We start from the raw sequence: 17,717 nt of genomic DNA, 5'->3' as shown, positions 1-17,717 counted from the left end.
AATGACATTACTTTTTCCCGTGTAGCACCATCACGGATAGAATGGCATTCTTTGCACCGAATGACATTCGAACCTAATGACATTAACACCTCCAGTGTGACTGGGGTATTAATTACCAATGTCTGTTCTCGCCGTCCCTGGGTAGACATAAACAGTCAATCACCTGTGACGCATACCCGTACACCACGGCCCGTCGTAAACGGGTATGTGCCACACGTGTCTGGAGGAAAGGGTTTGACGACGTACGCGACAGGATTTTCACGTTGTTCATGTCATGACCAGGCAGTCATATTCGTCAAACACTCTTACCCTCCCACGCCAATTTTGGACTACACCAAGTTAAGGGCAATATCAATGAGCACTAACAGAAAATAATGCCAAGGAAAGTATAAGGGATGTTGTTAGTAGTAAATGTAAGGTAAATGTGAAGAAAGAAAAGTGGACGAAAAGATAACTTGCCGCGGGCAGGGACCGAACCTGCGACCTTCGAATAATGCGACCTTTGAAAAAGAGTGTTCCACACTCGCTGTCATGGCTTCTGGCGGCGCTGACTGACACTCCCACGTTTAAATGTACATATATACCCTATAAAGTGGACGGGGGGATGGCCGCCGCGGTAGATCAGTTGGTAGAGCATCGGACGCGTTATTCGAAGGTCACAGGTTCGGTCCCTGCCCACGGCAAGTTATCTTTTCGTCCACTTTTCTTTCTTCACATTTACCTTACATTTACTACTAATAACGTCCCCTATACTTTCCTTGGCATTATTGCCTGTTAGTGCTCATTAATATTGTGTATAACAAAGCGAAACGAGCCCTTAAAAAACATTAACACTTATTTCCTTCAACCAAGTTAAGGAGGCTATCACGAGAGTAGCCAGACGTAGGCGGCTCGCTAGATAGATAGATAGATGGATAGAAAGAAACGCTGAAAGTGTCTTGAGTTCGCTAAGAAATGCTTCGCATTTAAAACCGACTAGGTGGTGCATTGTGTAACAGTGGCAGCATTGGAGAGGGAAATGCACCATCTTGCATGTTCTTCGAACAAGCCCAGTCTTCTACTCTGTAAAAATGATAGATGGCTCTTTTCTGTCTGGCTATATGTATAGATTTGACCTGTGCAGGCAGCTGTTTCATAGCCACTTGCCCCCGAGCCTTTTCCGCAGATAAACGGTTACCCTGCTCCCGCTCTGTGGGAACTTAACACCAGTTTTTAGTCTGAATATGGGACAACTTAGAATATCTGACAAATATCCTGACGTGTGAAATTTCCTTGAATATACTGCCTACATTAACACGGTATCCCGGTTTCATCGTTGCGCCTGCGTCTTACTGCTGTCAAGGTCCTGAGGACATTGCTGATTAGTTTATTGATTTTTCCAATCCCCTTTTTCAAAACATGCTCCAAATGCGGTACTAATACCTTGCGCTTTGAAAGTACGGATGATAGAACTAACTGTAAGTGAACAGCGCTTACTTTCTCTTCTGCATAAACTTCATTTAAAATGTCCACTGGCACCGACTAGTTACTCATTCTTGTTTTCATGCTTCACGTGGGCATCCAAGTGTCTCTTTATAATATTCACCCTTTCTCTCGAAATATTACTGGTACAAGAAGATTGAGCTAGTGCTCAAGAAAGTAATTCCGATACACAAATCAGGTTAAAAAATTGTTGGACCCTTAAGCTGCGTCTTTAAGAGTTGAACGCGATAGCGAAATCCGGCCCCTAGTGCGCACTTCAACCACTAAGTGCATATTTATTATTGTGTGTTGTTACACACACACGGACACGCACACAGACACACACATGCGCGCGCGCGATGTATCTATAGTAATGACACAGGTTTTCGATCTAAAGCACTTCCCTGGTGCAAAAGTCGACAAATATTTCTCACAATGCCTCACAGATGGTAGCACATTATCTAACGTTTGCTGTTTGCTTGATCAATGCCTCCTCTAGAAAGCAGGCGTTGGCTTGATATGTTTTCCGCTAGATGGACATAGTTATCCATTCTGGAGCTGTTTGAAAGTTTGTGTGTGTTTTTAGCGGCAATGGCTGCAATATTCCGTCTTTTTTCGAAGCAATGCGTCGCGCGAATAACGTAGTTTGATGGCCTCGTAAATGCACCTACAAATCGCCGAATGGGCTTATTTTCGTCGTGACACTTGGCGAACAAAATGCGTTAAGGAGACTCCTTCCAATACATGGCATTTATGTAGTGTTTTTTTTCCGGAGCAGTTACAAGTAACATCGTGGCTTTGTGGTCGGACATCTGCTTGCCACGCAAACGGCCCGGGTTCGATTCTCAATAGGACCGAAGGTTTTTATTGTTTATTTTATTTGCATCTTTTTCGATTTTTCGGTCACGGATGATTTTTTGCTCACATGCGTCGGTAGCGACGCCGTCACCAACACCGTCGCCGACACCGGAATTTCTGCGACACAGCTCTCTAACGCTATCGCGTTGAAACTAGAGTTGAATAATTGCCGCTCAGTGTCGCCAATATGTCGTCTTGTAAAATAATGGCGCACACACACACTGCGTACAAATATATATATATATATATATATATATATATATATATATTATACATATGTATATATATATATATATATATATATATATATATATATATATATATATATATATATATATATATATATATATATATATATATATATATATATATATATATATAATATACCTTGTATACTGTGTGTATGTGCGTGTGTGTGTTAAGTGAACTTGAAGGCACACAATGCAAAGGCAAACATGTCTTTACTACCGTTTCGGCTGTTGTTCAAGGAAACGGGTGTCCAAACAGACGCAGTTAAAACGTTCAAGTGACAACCGAACAAGCAAGAAAACTATGCGCTCTTAGGCGACAAGGTCATGTGACTGCAATCCTGTCACATGCCAAGTATTCTAGACACCCCGAGTGCACGTGAAGGAAACTACCATGGGATGCGCTCCATTAAAGCGCATAGCATTTCGTAATACCCTACGCATGGTCTCAGTTATGCAATTATGGCACCGGCTTTCCTGCTCATTATTTAAGTGCTCATCTGCTGCCTCACGCTACTTGTAAAAGATTATGCAGATTCGTGTCGCTCGGTAATCACAGCGCTTCCAGTGTGCTTCCTGATAGCTCGTGTGACTCCAGGAAAGGTAAAAATGTGATACTACGATACGACAGTGGCTCGGCACCACTACTATGAACTACGTTTATCACGCACACCAGAGGCCGCGTCCTTGTACAGGGTTCCCCAGCTAAGATTCGCCAGTGCTTAAAAATATGCCGATGCAGTGTATCCCGACGCGACCAAATGCATGCTCCTGACTACAGCACGGAGTAATCACGGGATTTTTTTGTGTGTTCTGTTCAATTGCTTAAAGGGGCCTTGTGCCACAAATTACGTATGTTGTTTTTATCGGCTGTTTGCTTGTTTTGGGTCTCTGTGAATGCTGTGGCAAAAGTGAAAGCGGCGAGAACGAACCGTTTGATTTGAGATGTGAAGCCTTAGGGGCTCGGCCTGTCGGCGTCTAAAGTCGTCGCGGTGTGTCATGTAGCCACGGTCCATCATAAAACGGGTATGCACCACAAAAATTGAGTGAATCCCACTGCTCGCCACCGGTCCACTAAGAATGAAGAAGTCAGCAGTTAGCCCAACAAATAACCGACGACGTTAGTGGAGCTGAAACACCCTTCCCTACATGACTTGTTTTGCGCAAAACGTACACGGACACAAGGAAAAAGGGGCAGACAACACGGGCGCAAACTCACAACTGATTTATTTTGAACAAAGAACTGTACTTTTATCTTCACATATAACAAACGCCTTCCCTACATGCTTCGCACCTCCCCAGTGTTTCCGGTGCGTTTCAAACAGCACTGGAAAAATTGCTGTTTCAGTTGTCTTTTTTGCTTGTTGCCTAGTACGTATTATGTGTTTAGTGATGTAGCCCTGTTTTATTACTAAAGGCTTTATTCATTTGTAGTCCTGATTTTTACTAACTGTGTTTCCGCGCCGGTGGCAGCGTCGTACATCAACAATTTCTATCGCCGGAATTGAAGTATCACGCTAGGTAACTTAAAAGGGAGTTTATGCTACCCAGTTGGTACGTATTCATACTTAAAAACAGCGCGAAGTAGACACGGACAAGAATGCACAGAGGACCAGCGCTAGTCCTGTGTACATTCTTGTCCGTGCGCACTTCGCGCTGTTTTTAACTATCGATCATGCTGGGCATATGCTGATCGTTTTGATCGGTCTGAAATAAAGAGTATATTGCGAACACTTGCGATGTACTCAGTGTGGGGAATTTGCGAATTGTCATGCATTTAAAAGTTGTCAGAACTGCGAAAAAGACTCCTATTTGAGAATCACAATTTCATTTCTGTGCTAATGACACCGGTGGCGCTGTCAAACGGCCTACACAAAGCACATCCTACATCAATACACCGTACTTTTCACTTCTGCGTCAGGGCAAAACCATTCGTTCCGCTATGTCACAACGACACAACATGCACAACTCGTCCTCCCCCCAACTTTCAAGTGGACGTATTGAAACAGGTAAGCACACCAAGACAAGGACAACGAAAACGACCACGAGAATGAATGTGTGTTCTGTGTGTTCGTTTTCGTTGTCCTTGTCTTGGTGCGCTTACCGGTTTAGATGTGTCCCTTTACCAACACGCTCGGGCCCAGACTCTACTTCAAGTGGACCACCTCGTCAGTTCCCTTCGGGATCTGCGTTGTCGTTGACAGACTGCGACACCGTCTTTAACGTTCGACCCCGTGACTAGCATGAACCACGCGAGAAAATACGCAGACACAATGCACGCAACGAGCCAGCGGACATATACACGCTTTATTTGCCTCGTTGATCATTGTCTGTGTTGGCTAGATATGCCCTTCAGATTATTAAGGGCGAAGCACCTTAGGGTCTCGGCGTGTCGGCGTGCATCGTCGTCTGGTGTCGGGACGGTCCATTTGCTTGAGCGCAAGAGAGGGCGTCACCGCCTCAGCACTCGCCGTATGGCGAGAGAGAGCGAACTGCGCGCGTTGACAACAGAAATGCTCTTTCTACGATGAACGCTGAACTACCAGCTCGCAAGGAACGAGAACGCGCCCTCGCTCTCGGAAGACAACGCCGACGCAGGCAGCATCTGCTAGCGAGTTTCTTGATTGAAAAAAGCGACTGCTCGCGCTGCACAACCGTTCACCGGCCATCGCGTATATATAGGCACTGGATCTTGACCTGCAATTCAGTGCCGGTGGGAGATTTCTCTTGTGCGTAGCTGAACAGTAAAGAATCGCAGCGTGCACGATAACTGAAAGCAGACTGCGGGTATCTGTGTCTAACTTTTCTTCTGTCTCTCATTGCCCATTAACAGTGATTTTGCTGTGGGAAATACCGGCGCACACTGCATGCTTCGCCCCTCCACAGGTTTCACATTAGTGAAGCTGAAACATCCTTCCCTACATGCTTCGCCCCTCCCCAAAAGCTTTTCGTATTATTTCTCTTTCATCGATTGATCTATTTCGACCAATGTTCGATAAAACAAACTAAGCGTGTGTGCCATATCTACAACTCTGCCTCGTTTTTGTCCGATTTGCTTACAACCAATCAGGGCAGACGAAGGCCCTGCCTGCCGAAGGTCTGCCTGCTACAGTTATCGGTTGCTTGAGGTGTTATCTGCCTTGTAGAAAACAGTCCGTTCTCGTAAATGATCCCTTTTCTTCATACACCGACATAACTTCCGGGGTGCCGTAGGGTTTGGTGTTAGGTCCTTTAATTATATAAATCTATATTAATGATTTGTCAGAGACGCTAACATCTAACGTGAGGCTGTACGAGGATGATTGCGTCATATACAAATTAGTACACAGTATGAATGATATTTGTGCTTTACAACGTGACCTTGATACTGTGGTGATGTGGTGCGAAAAACGGAAAATTGGTTTGAATGTAGGTACGTGTTATTTTCTTAGCTGTACCAGGAAACGCAAACCCTTCTATTCTTGTTCCAGCTTGTTAGGCGCACAACTTGATCGCGATGAACATTTTAAATACCTTACCGATTTATCTTGAAATAAGCATATAGGTTATATAACTCGTAAAGCCAATGGTGTGTTAAATTTCATTAAACGCTACTTTAGGTCTGCCCCAAAAAGTATTAAAGGGGTACTGACACAAAATTTCGCGGCCGAGATAGCCTGCTGGATCGATTCCCGTGTACGTGCGTGTACCATCTGCAAATATCGACAGCGAATAAAGCTTGGAAGGTATTTTATATGAATTTTGAAGTTCGCGAGCGCGATCCAGCATTATAGGCCGCACCTAGTGCATTGACACCCTCGGATGCAGGAGAATTTGCGCTAAACTAGAAAAGGACAACACAAAGAAGGAACACTTAGACAGATCGAGCGCACACTACCAACTGTTTTTATTGAACGTAGAGCATCAGTTAAAATAGGGAACCCCGAACTGCGCAGACACCCCGTGGCTGCGCATAGATGCACAGACACATCGAGGAACATCACGTGTTAACGCACATTATTCATCAAAAAAGACACTTCTGCGCCGTAGAGCGCTACCGAGGCCTCACTTACACAGCTATCTTTTTTCCCCTTAATGAAGAATGCTTCCAAAACCTCCCGCGCACACGTGTTTTTGCTACGTCCAAGTATTTTAGTCTGTTGAAATCGTGCTTCGCATCCACAGGCAGCGCAGTGAGCTGGCAAATTCGCCATTTCTTTATTTTTGATTGACAGCTGGTGTTCACGCGCGCGGTCATTTACGCAGCGGCTTGTTTGGCCCACATAAGACCTGCCGCAGGAAAGCGGTATCTCGTACACCACTCCTACATCGCATTGCACAACCGGGTTGGCATGCTTTTTGCTACACAGGCTACCGCGCTCTTCGCCGCTCGAAATGCGCGCGCACAGCTTCGAAAGCTTCTTAGGCGCAGAGAACACCATGCCAACGCCGTGGCGATTGGCAACCTTTTTCAGGTTGTGTGTCACCCGGTGTATATAGGGTAACACAATCGGCTTCTCACGCCCATTGGACGAGACCCCCCCGCTGCGGTTTTCGCGAACGCCCTTTTAGCTTTTTTAGGAGGGTTTCAGCCACCGCCGTCAGCACAGACTGCGGGAACCCAGCTGCCTTCAGTCGTCCAATCTGAGCACTAAAGCTGGCCAGCCTCTCATGCGGGCACGACCTCACCAGTGCAGACTCCAAACACAGTGACGCGATCGCCCTCTTTACTACCTTGGAGTGTGATGAATTGTATGGTAAAGGCTTCTTCTTAGCCCGCGGACAGTACGAGTAACATGTATGGTTATGTTTGAAAATGAGCTTAAGATCTAAAAACTGAAGCGTTCCCTCCTGCGGTAGCTCGTACGTAAAACATAGACCCCTCCCATACTTGTTAAACTTCATTAACACGTTGTCCACACAATCGCTTGTGCTTGTTTGTTTGTCCAAAACTACCAGGAAGTCGTCTACGTACCTGAATATCTTTAACACACCGTCAGTTCTAAACGCCTCAAGCAGATCGCGGTCAATGTAGGCTAAAAAAATGTTGCACAAAATTGGAGCAACACACGATCCAATACAAATGCCTTCTCTTTGCAGGTACAAACCCTTGTCAAAATTTATGATGGTGTGTTTCAGATAGAACTCTAAAAGCGACATAAAATTATCAACACTCAGCCCGGTTGAATTTTGAAAACCAATAGCTGAATTCTCTAGAATGCAGTCCATAACACACTTAAAAAGCTCAACGTGGGAGACAGAATAAAACAAATCTTGTACATCCACTGAGAATGTCAACCCAGGTGAAACTTTGCCTTCAAAAAACCGCAAAACTTCGATAGAATTCTTCGTCACGAACGGATCATTCACACTCAACAGATTCAGGCATTTTGCAAAAACATGCTAGCCTGGTGTTGCCATGATCCTTTTTCACTCACAATAGTGCGAAAAGGAATTTCTACTTTATGCGTTTAGCACTAAAAAACACTTGCAAGGTGCTGGATTTACTTCCTTGAATTGCATTCGCAAGTTTTGTTAGATTGAAGTCCTTACACAATGTCACTGCTTTAGTTTTTACACGTGCCTCACTAGGCTTTACCTTGACGAAGTTCTTTTCGATGGCCTGGCGAGCTTTCTCCTGGTAGATTGCTGACGTCATAACCACGAATCCACCTTCTTTGTCAGCCGTCGTCAAGCTGAGACCTTTATCCTTGAAGTATCTAACAATGGCACCCAGGCTGTCTCCGGTCCTTCTTTTCGCCGGTCGACTTGTGCTCCTTTGAAGGCTTTCCACCCCGTCCAACAAGCACCTTTCTTGATTTTCTTGATCTGCTTTTCCCGCCATTTTTCGGTTATAAGCCAGAAGCTCGAAGGCAGGTACCACAGGTTCTTGCGAGAACTTTGGACCTTTCTGCAAAACTTTTGAAATACTGTCGGGAAGCTGTGCATCTCCAATCACCGTCAGGTCAGAGTCATTCGAATCTTTGGTATTAACCACCGGTCTTAAAGCTGACAGGGCTTGCCTCAAGTAGAAACACCACCACTGCTCTGTCATATCGGCTGCCAATTTCCTTGCTGCCCGCCACTTGCCTTCGGCCACATCTTCATTGAAGTTGCCATAACACACCACACGTAGCCAGTCCTGAAAGAACCGCACTTGTCTCCATAACTCCGCTTTCCAAATCTTGGCGACTCGTTTCACGTGTCCATTAGATGGCTTGACGCCACCGAACAACATCCAAATATCCTGAGGGATTAGGCCTTTCTTGCGGCAAAATGCCAAATACCTTGCCTTGCATGTTGCCACGACGATATGGCTCACCAGTGCATTAATCCTGTCGTCTGGGGTCCACAAAGAAGGAGAGTATAAGAAGAAGCCCGTTGTAGAAGAAATATAGTTGATCAGGACGTCTTGAGGGGCTAGTTGGTTCATACTATGCAGGAAAATTTGCGCTAAACTAGAAAAGGACAACACAAAGAAGGAACACTTAGACAGATCGAGCGCACACTACCAACTGTTTTTATTGAACGTAGAGCATCAGTTAAAATAGGGAACCCCGAACTGCGCAGACACCCCGTGGCTGCGCATAGATGCACAGACACATCGAGGAACATCACGTGTTAACGCACATTATTCATCAAAAAAGACACTTCTGCGCCGTAGAGCGCTACCGAGGCCTCACTTACACAGCTATCTTTTTTCCCCTTAATGAAGAATGCTTCCAAAACCTCCCGCGCACACGTGTTTTTGCTACGTCCAAGTATTTTAGTCTGTTGAAATCGTGCTTCGCATCCACAGGCATCCACAGGTAGTGTGCGCTCGATCTGTCTAAGTGTTCCTTCTTTGTGTTGTCCTTTTCTAGTTTAGCGCAAATTTTCCTGCATAGTATGAACCAACTAGCCCCTCAAGACGTCCTGAACACCCTCGGAGGTGACCCGAGGTGACCCCCTACTTCCCCTACGTAACCGTTGCAGCCGGTACAAGTTATGACGACGTCGTAGCCGCCATTTCTGTTTTGACGCGCTTCCCGACGAATCGCTCCTCGCCAGAGGGTCAAACCTGAAGATTCGCCACGTCGAAAATTCCTTCCATCCTCGCCGCAAGAAAATCGTCGCCATCAGACGACGATGAGCCCGACGACGGCAGACCGCGCGAACATGCGTCACTGTTCTGTGTGCTCACGTGACCAAGCGTTTCACTCGCTAGGTGGTGATAGTTGCACCCGGCGGCTTGTCGTTTTTGGAGCTCTGTCAAACCGAAACTGAGGCTGTGTCGGTAATGAGGAGCTTGTAATTAATTATCTGTCGCGTGCTGCAGCAAACGATGTGCCGTGTTATGACTAACAGGCCCCCAGCAACACATTGCAGCAAAAAAACGCGGGGCGAAAATCTTTGTGTCAGGACTCCTTTAAAGAAGCTTTGTATGTCACTCATGTACGACCTAGCGTTGAATGTGCCTGTGCAGTATGGATGGGGAAACTCCAATCTATAAACTTGAACGCATACAAAACCATGCTGCGCGCCTTTTCAGTGGCAATTCCAACTTTAATTCCAATATTACCCGCATAAAGAGTGACTTAGGGCGGAAACTTCTCCAGCAGCGAAGAAACTTCTTGCGATTAAAGTGTTTCTATTGCATTTTTTCCTTGATTGCAAGATGTGCGCTTTGGGTGAATGCTCATTAACAGCTACGTGAATGTACTTCGTTGTTTCGATTGTAGAACTGTTTCATGTTTTTTCGATCCACCTACAATAATGCCTACACAGGCGGTGTAAGCTACGTTAATAAATACATAAATAAATAAGTAAATAAATAAATAAATAAATAAATAAATAAATAAATAAATAAATAAATAAATCAACCGTTATAGTCGCCAACACCACTGCGCTTCCAGCTCAGCATGCAACGAATAAGGTCGCCTCTTGCAACGTACTTATGTATTACCACGCCAAAAAATTATAGCTCATTTAATATGCGCTTGCAAGTCATATCCTCTAGAAAAAGAAGCCTTAACATTTTCCTAATACTGACATTCAATGAGCTACGACCTTTCCTTGGCCCACGGGAGCACACTGCGTTTGGTTCTCATCCGACAAAGGTACATTAACGTTCCTTATAAACTTGTAGTGTCACTTAAGTTCGTTGGCTGTTGTAGTGCACGTGTTCTTGTGTGCGTTCTTCATCTGCCGTCACATACACACGTTTGCATATCATGCCATGTATACACGATTTTACATAAGACACATTGGTGCCGTCATCTTTAGCTGTTAAACGAATGCCTTCTTATTTTTGTATATCGCGACGTAAATGATAGGGTCATGAAACGCCGAATACAACAATGCACCTGTTTCAATGCCTATGCGTGTACCGTAGCACTGTTAGTTTAGTCGTGAAAATTATCAAGTGACAAGGCTACAATCCACCGAAACCCACCCGTAAAATAGTCTATATACATGATATCAGTTCATATCATCCCACCTGCGGTATCATACAAAGCATGTCACCAGGCACACTTCTACAACAATCTATAAGGAGTACAGCTCTCTCCAACGAAAAAAAAAGCGGTTATTTGCATATACGGAGCAAGCACCTTTTTGTCGTTATGGTATGGAGCGTGGATACCTGCTTCTTTAATGTTGAAATGCAGAAGTGGTGCTTCCGCTGTAAGCGTCCACTTAGCAGCTGTTATTGACAAGTAGCGTAACTGCGACTATTATCAACCTAAACTACAAAACAGCGTGCTCTTCCGAAGTCAGTGTATGCTCAGTTTATGAAAGTTACATTTTTTTTATAAAACGATACAGTGCCCTTGCTTGGAAAACACAGTGCAGTGCCATAAGCCATGCATACGACCAGCCCGTCATTTTTCTTCTTTTGTCTAATGCATTTGCTAATGTTGTATTTCTTGACATTTCAGGAATTAATGAAGCAATGTTGCCAAGGGCTCTACGAGAAACACATAGAAAAAAAAACAAGTAAAATAAGCACATCAATTCTTGCTGCGGGTGTTTATTTAGAGCTTAGTTGAAGGCAAGCCTAAAACACAATACGCAGGCACGAGAGATAATGGTACTGCTTCGTGATCAAGATCCGCGCGCGACGTAACACATGCTACGTATACGGTGTACTGGTGCGTTATTTCTTTTCCTGTGTCGCTCAAGCGCTTTGGATGTCCACCATGAATTGCTATTAGGCAGAATTTCACACCGTGTAAAAGATATCGTGATTTATTTCGTTTCAATTTCACGAATCACTACTAATACACAAGGATTCTGTATTCGTATAGTATTTTTACGAATACTCTACGAGCATTGTGCATTCGAACAAAAAGGAGGAGAAAAATCGAGAGAAATAAAGGGAATCAAGAAATAAAAAGACAGGAAGACAGACAGAGACATAGAAAGAGAGAAAAAGAGATAGAAATAAACAGACACGAAAAAGAGGTAGAAAAAAACAGAGAGCGAAACAGAAAGCCAAGGAAAGAGAGAGAGATAAAGAGAAAGAAAGAAAGAGAGAAAGAAACAGACTAGTGGCGTTCCCTTCGTCAGGTCAGACTAACGCATTTCTATGTTTTGCAAGTCGTTCAGATATGTCGTATAACTGCTATTTATTAAACACTCTTTGTTAAGCTTTAAGGTGGTGGAAGTTTTATTGCATCTCGACCAAACCACTCTCATACACAAGTTTACAAAGAAGCCTTCGCTTAAGACGCTCCGATATGTTGCACCACTGCTCTTTATTGCACAGCCTTTGTTAAGCTTTGAGGTGGTAGTATAGCCACCGCCATTTACAACCACAATGTATCACGTGACAGTGGTGCGACTGTGGCAACGCGAACGCCATTTGTTGGACAAACTTTTGCCTCCTTCCTTTTTAGTGGAAGTTGTGTGTAGTGGGATTTACCCAATTTCTGTAGCACATACGCGGTTATGATGATGATAGTTTTATGATAGGCCGCACAGATTTCTCTGGTACATACCCGTTTGTTAGGCTAACTGTTGCCTTCGTTTTTAGTGGACTAGTAGTGGGATTTAGCCAATGTCTGTGGCGCATACCCGCTTATGACGCCCACAAGCGTTACCACGAATCGTGGACATGGAAGACTCGAACAAGAACAGCTTTGCTGTTAAAAACAGACAGCAAGACAGAAAGAGAAAGAAAGAGAGAAATGAAGTGAAACAAAGAAAGAGAGTGAAATAAGCAGAGAGAGAGAGAAAGAAAAGGAAGAAAGAGAACTGAATAGATAGAGAGAGAGAGAGAAAGAAACAGAAAGAAACATATACAGAACAGCTATGACTGATGGATACATGACAACACATTCCACAAGACACTTCTTCACTTCATACACAACACCGGCCTAACGGCGCACATTTAACACAAATATACACAACAAATATTATGCCTTAAGGGCAAGTTTATGTCGTAAATAAAAAAAAAATAAAGAGGTACAAGAAACAGAGCGAAAGACAGCGAAGAAAGAAAGAAAAGAAAAATAAAGAGAAACAAGAAAGGCCACCCAGCTGCGCTGTTCCTTCAGGCTTGGAACAGGTGTGAAGCTGCGGAAAAAATTTTTGTCGCCCATATTTATTTTTACATTCCAATGAGAGGATGTTACCATCTACAACACTGCGTTTAATTGTCTGAAGGTTTCGAACAATTTCTGATGACTGAATATTCCTAACTGCCATTGAGGAGCACTAAAATGAACACGCAGAAAGCAAACCACAAAAGTAGCGCAATTAATAGTACATTCACAGGTAGCAGGCAGGTCAGGTGTCAGTATGAGGTAAAATCAAAAGAACGTCTTCGTCAGTCCAAAAATATCTCTTATGCAGCTCTTTAATTGCCTCAAATATATGCCGCAATAGTTGGGCGCGCTTTCCTCCGTCATTGAATTCAACGTATAAGGTTATCGACTGCGGACATTTTCATTTTCAAAACTTTCGTGTTTGCGAAGCTTGTGAACTTACCGGCTGTAATCCAGCTGTGTTGGCTGTCCGGACCGTAGCGTGGCGTGGTAGACCGCTCATTCCGCGAAGGGGTCCCTAACGCCACCTTTGTTGGCCCAGAGGATTCCGAAGGTGCGCAGCCGTTGCTCTTTCCGCTGACCGACATGGCTGCAATGTATAGCCGTTTCACTCACTGGCACAAACCAAGTGCATTCTTTACACGGAATAACAACAGTTCGCAAAGTTACAAGCATCCCACTATTCTGAATGTGACCCGAGATCACAACCTGGAAACACCAGCTGTCCCGTTTAGTTCACATGTAAAAACACAAAGCGCCACGATTGCTTTACGGCGGATCACATGCCTTAAAATTAGGTCACCTTTCCGGCGTCCGCGCACTCACTATGCAGCGGCTTTGCCGAATGTTTCATGTCGACGCGCAAGTGGCAGCGCTACAAGAGCTTCCTTTAGGATCGTGTGAGTTCAAATAAAAATCCACAAGAGACGTTCTAGCAAGACGTAAAAAAAATGTAACAGGTTACACTTTTGCCTAACCAATGAATGCGACAAACCACTCGACCGCATGATTTCTTTAGCACCGGTCTACTTATGCGTTTACGCAAGCCGCATCATCTTTCAATGCGAGCCGCTTCTCCGAGCGAGTGGCACTTTTCTGGTTATCGTCATTCCTTCATCACGTTAAACCTCTTTGTCTCCCACTCTTAGCTACACTTGGCGCTCGCACTAACAAGGAACAAAAAGTATCGAAGTGGTGCTTAAGGCTTTCTTTTTTTACTTAGCTAGATGGTTGACCGGTGCAGACGGCATGGACGGAGATGTTGTGGAGGAATAATACAGTCTATTATCATATCCAAACAATCTTGCTTTATAACTATATATGTAAAGGCGCAAGCACAAAAAGCACTGTAAAACATACAGCAAAACCAGAGAAATGTTTTATTTTTTCAAATGCGGTTCGGAGAACACAAAAATAGAGGGCCGCACATGGCATGCAGTCTTCTACGACCGCTAAGCTTATACCCTCGGTACATTTGAGATGGCCGTTATGTGCTTATAAATTACGCGACGCAGAGAACACCACAGTGATAGATATTGGCCATTGAAGAAGGAGAAAAAAAGACGGAGAGTTCAAGTGTGGCGCGCACCTTACGGCACTCACACTCCTGCAGGCCGAGATGATGCTAAAGAAAACGTCTCGTCTCTGCCGGATCGGCGAACTTGCCGGACTCGAGCCAAGCGGAGAGCATAATGGAGACGAATGACTAAACTAGGCAACCTTGAAGCCCAATACCGGATCGCTGGCGAATGCCAAAGGGAGCACGGAATCAAACAGCCTTGGCGACCTCAAGGTGGCGACAGCAATTTTGCGCTCCATCTCCCTACCTTCTATTTCTTCCCTCTCTCTCTCCCTTGACTTCAGACGCAAATAAAACCGGCAATCGAAAGCAAGGAAAGAGCACAGACGCTCAAAGGAAGAAAGGTGTGGCCAGCGGAATAGCGCACAGTCAAAGGGAAAATGTGTGACAAGCGGAGTTCACAGAGATGACCGCCGGAACGCTGCACAGCGGTAAACCACGGGCTCTTGGCGGACCACGCTAAGGCGAACGTTAGCAACCACTCTCGCTGAAAAGACGTAGCGTACTCAGGGCCTCGAAAGAAAATGTGGTCGCGCGCATACGTGTGTTTGTCTTTGCGTTGTTCTGCACAAGGAACACGTGATTTCTTCGAAACCCTAGGTATTTGAAGCTACACTAGTGGTTAACGCAATGTCCATAGTGGAACTTCAGGGACGACTGTTGACGCGAAGCCTACAGGAATGATACGTCTGTGAGTATTGATGCATACTGAGTAGGCGCAGCCTGGTCGGTTCGTCCGCAGCACGATGTAAGATATATAATCTTACACCATAGTCTGCAGTGAAGAGGACAATATTATGTATTGGCTTCCAAAATCATACACGCGTTAGATCTCACGCAACGTAATGGTTACTCGATCATCTTGCAATGAGTACCTGGACACTGTGGCTTGGCAGGCAACGTACCAGCAAAAGCCGCTGTAGGTAACAGCGCCGTGCACGTAAACATTCCATACTCGCGAAGTGACGTGAACTCTTTGTTGAGATAGCTTATGCGAGAGCTCACAACAACTTACTGGTCTAAACCAGATCATCGGCATATGCGTCTGCGGGAAACAGACCCTCACATCACTTTTCGACTCCCGGCTAAAATAAAGCGACGCCACACCAGTTTGCTTCCTCGAATTTGACTGGGCGTCATTGCTCAGACCAGCGTCAATTTCAGAATTTCTTCTTTGCAGAGTGTCGAAGCGAGAACGATTGGCAACGCCATGAATCGCAGCGATTTCTAATACCACAGTATTTCCTTCATCGCTTGTAAACACTGATGACGGCGGCGACGACGATGATGACGACGAATATACCGTATTTACTCGAATCCAGGCCGGCCCCGATTCTAAGCCGACCACCAAAATTCGCAAGGCCAGAAACAGACAACTTAATCATTGTACTCGAATCTAAGCCGACCCCCCCCCCCCCCCCCCCCAATTTCGCACATTGTTTTTTCGAAAAAAAACATCGGCTTAGATTCGAGTAAATACGATATGACTGTACGTGCGCGCATAGCAGACGAAATGACAGCTGAAACTCGCGTCACCGTTTTGTGTGGCCACGCGATCAGGTGGGGCCCTTTCGGGGCGTGACTGTGGGGGCTGACCTCGCGGCAGCGCTGCCAGCGCTGTGGTGCTATGCAGGATGGCCCGAGCTTCTCGGGCACATGAGGTCGCTCCGAGCTCGCATTACGGCGGTCATGACAGCAAGACAGTGCGGAGCACGCGATAGTAGCGTTGATAAAAACTGCTACAAGAACGAGAATGGCGTCACGAACGCATGGGCGGCATTTGCGGCGATTTTCAAAGGAACACCGCGTGCGAAGGCGTGAACGCCGCCACTAAGTCAACATTTTAACAGTACAGCGACGTCAGCGTGATTGTCGCGCTATCTTTTTGCCAGCTGATCATCGCGCCTCCCACGGGCGTGTTCGTGGGCGTTTGTCCTCTTTCGGGCAACTTTTTAGGGGCGAAGCTCCTTATGCCGTGGGTCTGTCCATCCTCCGTTTGTAGGTTTGTTTGTGGTAGTCACCTCTAGTTCGTGAGAAGCGCGCGTTCTGGTATGCAGTAGATGAAGAAGACGACGTTGACGAGTGAGACTCTCGTGCGTGTTCGCCTGTGTGGCAATCTTTCTTCTTTACTGCGTGCGTTCTGGTATGCAGTAGAAGAAGAAGACGACGTTGACGAGTGACACTCTCGTGCGTGTTCGCCTGTGTGGCGCTCTTTCTTCTTTACTACGTCTCGTGTTTTCAACGACACCCGAAGACAACATTTCAGAAGTAACGCGCCATGAGGCTCCCTCTTGGCACGCTTTCTCTTTAGCTCGTAGTCGCCAGGTGGAAGACAAGGCTGCGGAACGGAGGGCACGGAAGGCGGCGGCAGCGCGCGCTCGCAGACAGAATCCTGAGGTGAGAGCCCGCGAGGCCGAAGCTGCACGTCGACGCCGCGAAGCAGATTCCGCCGTTCCAGCCCGCGAAGCCGAAGCTGCTCGACAAGCTGCACGGCTGCGGCGAGAAGACCCCGCCGTTCGAGCTCGCGAGGCCGAAGATGCTCGACAAGCTGCAGGGCTGCGGCGAGAAGACCCCACCGTTCGAGCCCGCGAGGCCGAAGCTGCTCGACAAGCTGCACGGCTACGGCGCGAAGACCCCGCCGTTCGAGCCCGCGAGGCCGAAGCTGCGCGACTGCGGCGCTAATTGGATCTTCAAAATGTGAAGGACCATGAAGCGGCGAGAAAGCGCGCGTACCGGCAGGCAGAGCCCGAGGCTCTGTGAGCACGTGAAGTGGCTGCAAAACGCATTAGGCGGGCTCTGCCCGAAGGCACCGACGCGCGCTTTCAGCGGGACTTCCTTGATAACAGTTTCGGCTATAGTTGTGGTATGTGCAACAGATTGTGGTTCTCAAACAATCTAGTCCCAATATCTTCCATCAAGAAGGACCACGCTCGCGCCAATGCCATCGCCGTGCTGCAGCGCGAGTTCGCTTCGCCCCACTCATCATCATTCACCACGTGGATATGCTGTGATTTTTTTCGTTCTACCTGAAGCATGGAAATTTCCACTCGCGAAGGCAGCAAG

The 17,717-nt window shown here is 46.0% G+C and overlaps 1 protein-coding gene across 1 annotated transcript in view; it reads right to left on the bottom strand.

Moving 5' to 3' along the window:
- Nucleotides 1-17,717, bottom strand: part of LOC119392016 (monocarboxylate transporter 2-like) — a 97,587-nt gene that overhangs the window by 23,141 nt on the left and 56,729 nt on the right. Inside the window, exon 2 of the mRNA XM_037659652.2 lies at nt 13,518-13,664. Coding sequence (XP_037515580.1) covers nt 13,518-13,662 — 145 coding nt within the window. The 5' untranslated portion in view covers nt 13,663-13,664. The remainder of the gene's footprint in view (nt 1-13,517; nt 13,665-17,717) is intronic.

Source organism: Rhipicephalus sanguineus, chromosome 4, assembly GCF_013339695.2.
Source record: "Rhipicephalus sanguineus isolate Rsan-2018 chromosome 4, BIME_Rsan_1.4, whole genome shotgun sequence".
NCBI lineage: Eukaryota > Metazoa > Arthropoda > Arachnida > Ixodida > Ixodidae > Rhipicephalus > Rhipicephalus sanguineus.
This window is presented reverse-complemented; position numbering and strand designations above follow the sequence as displayed.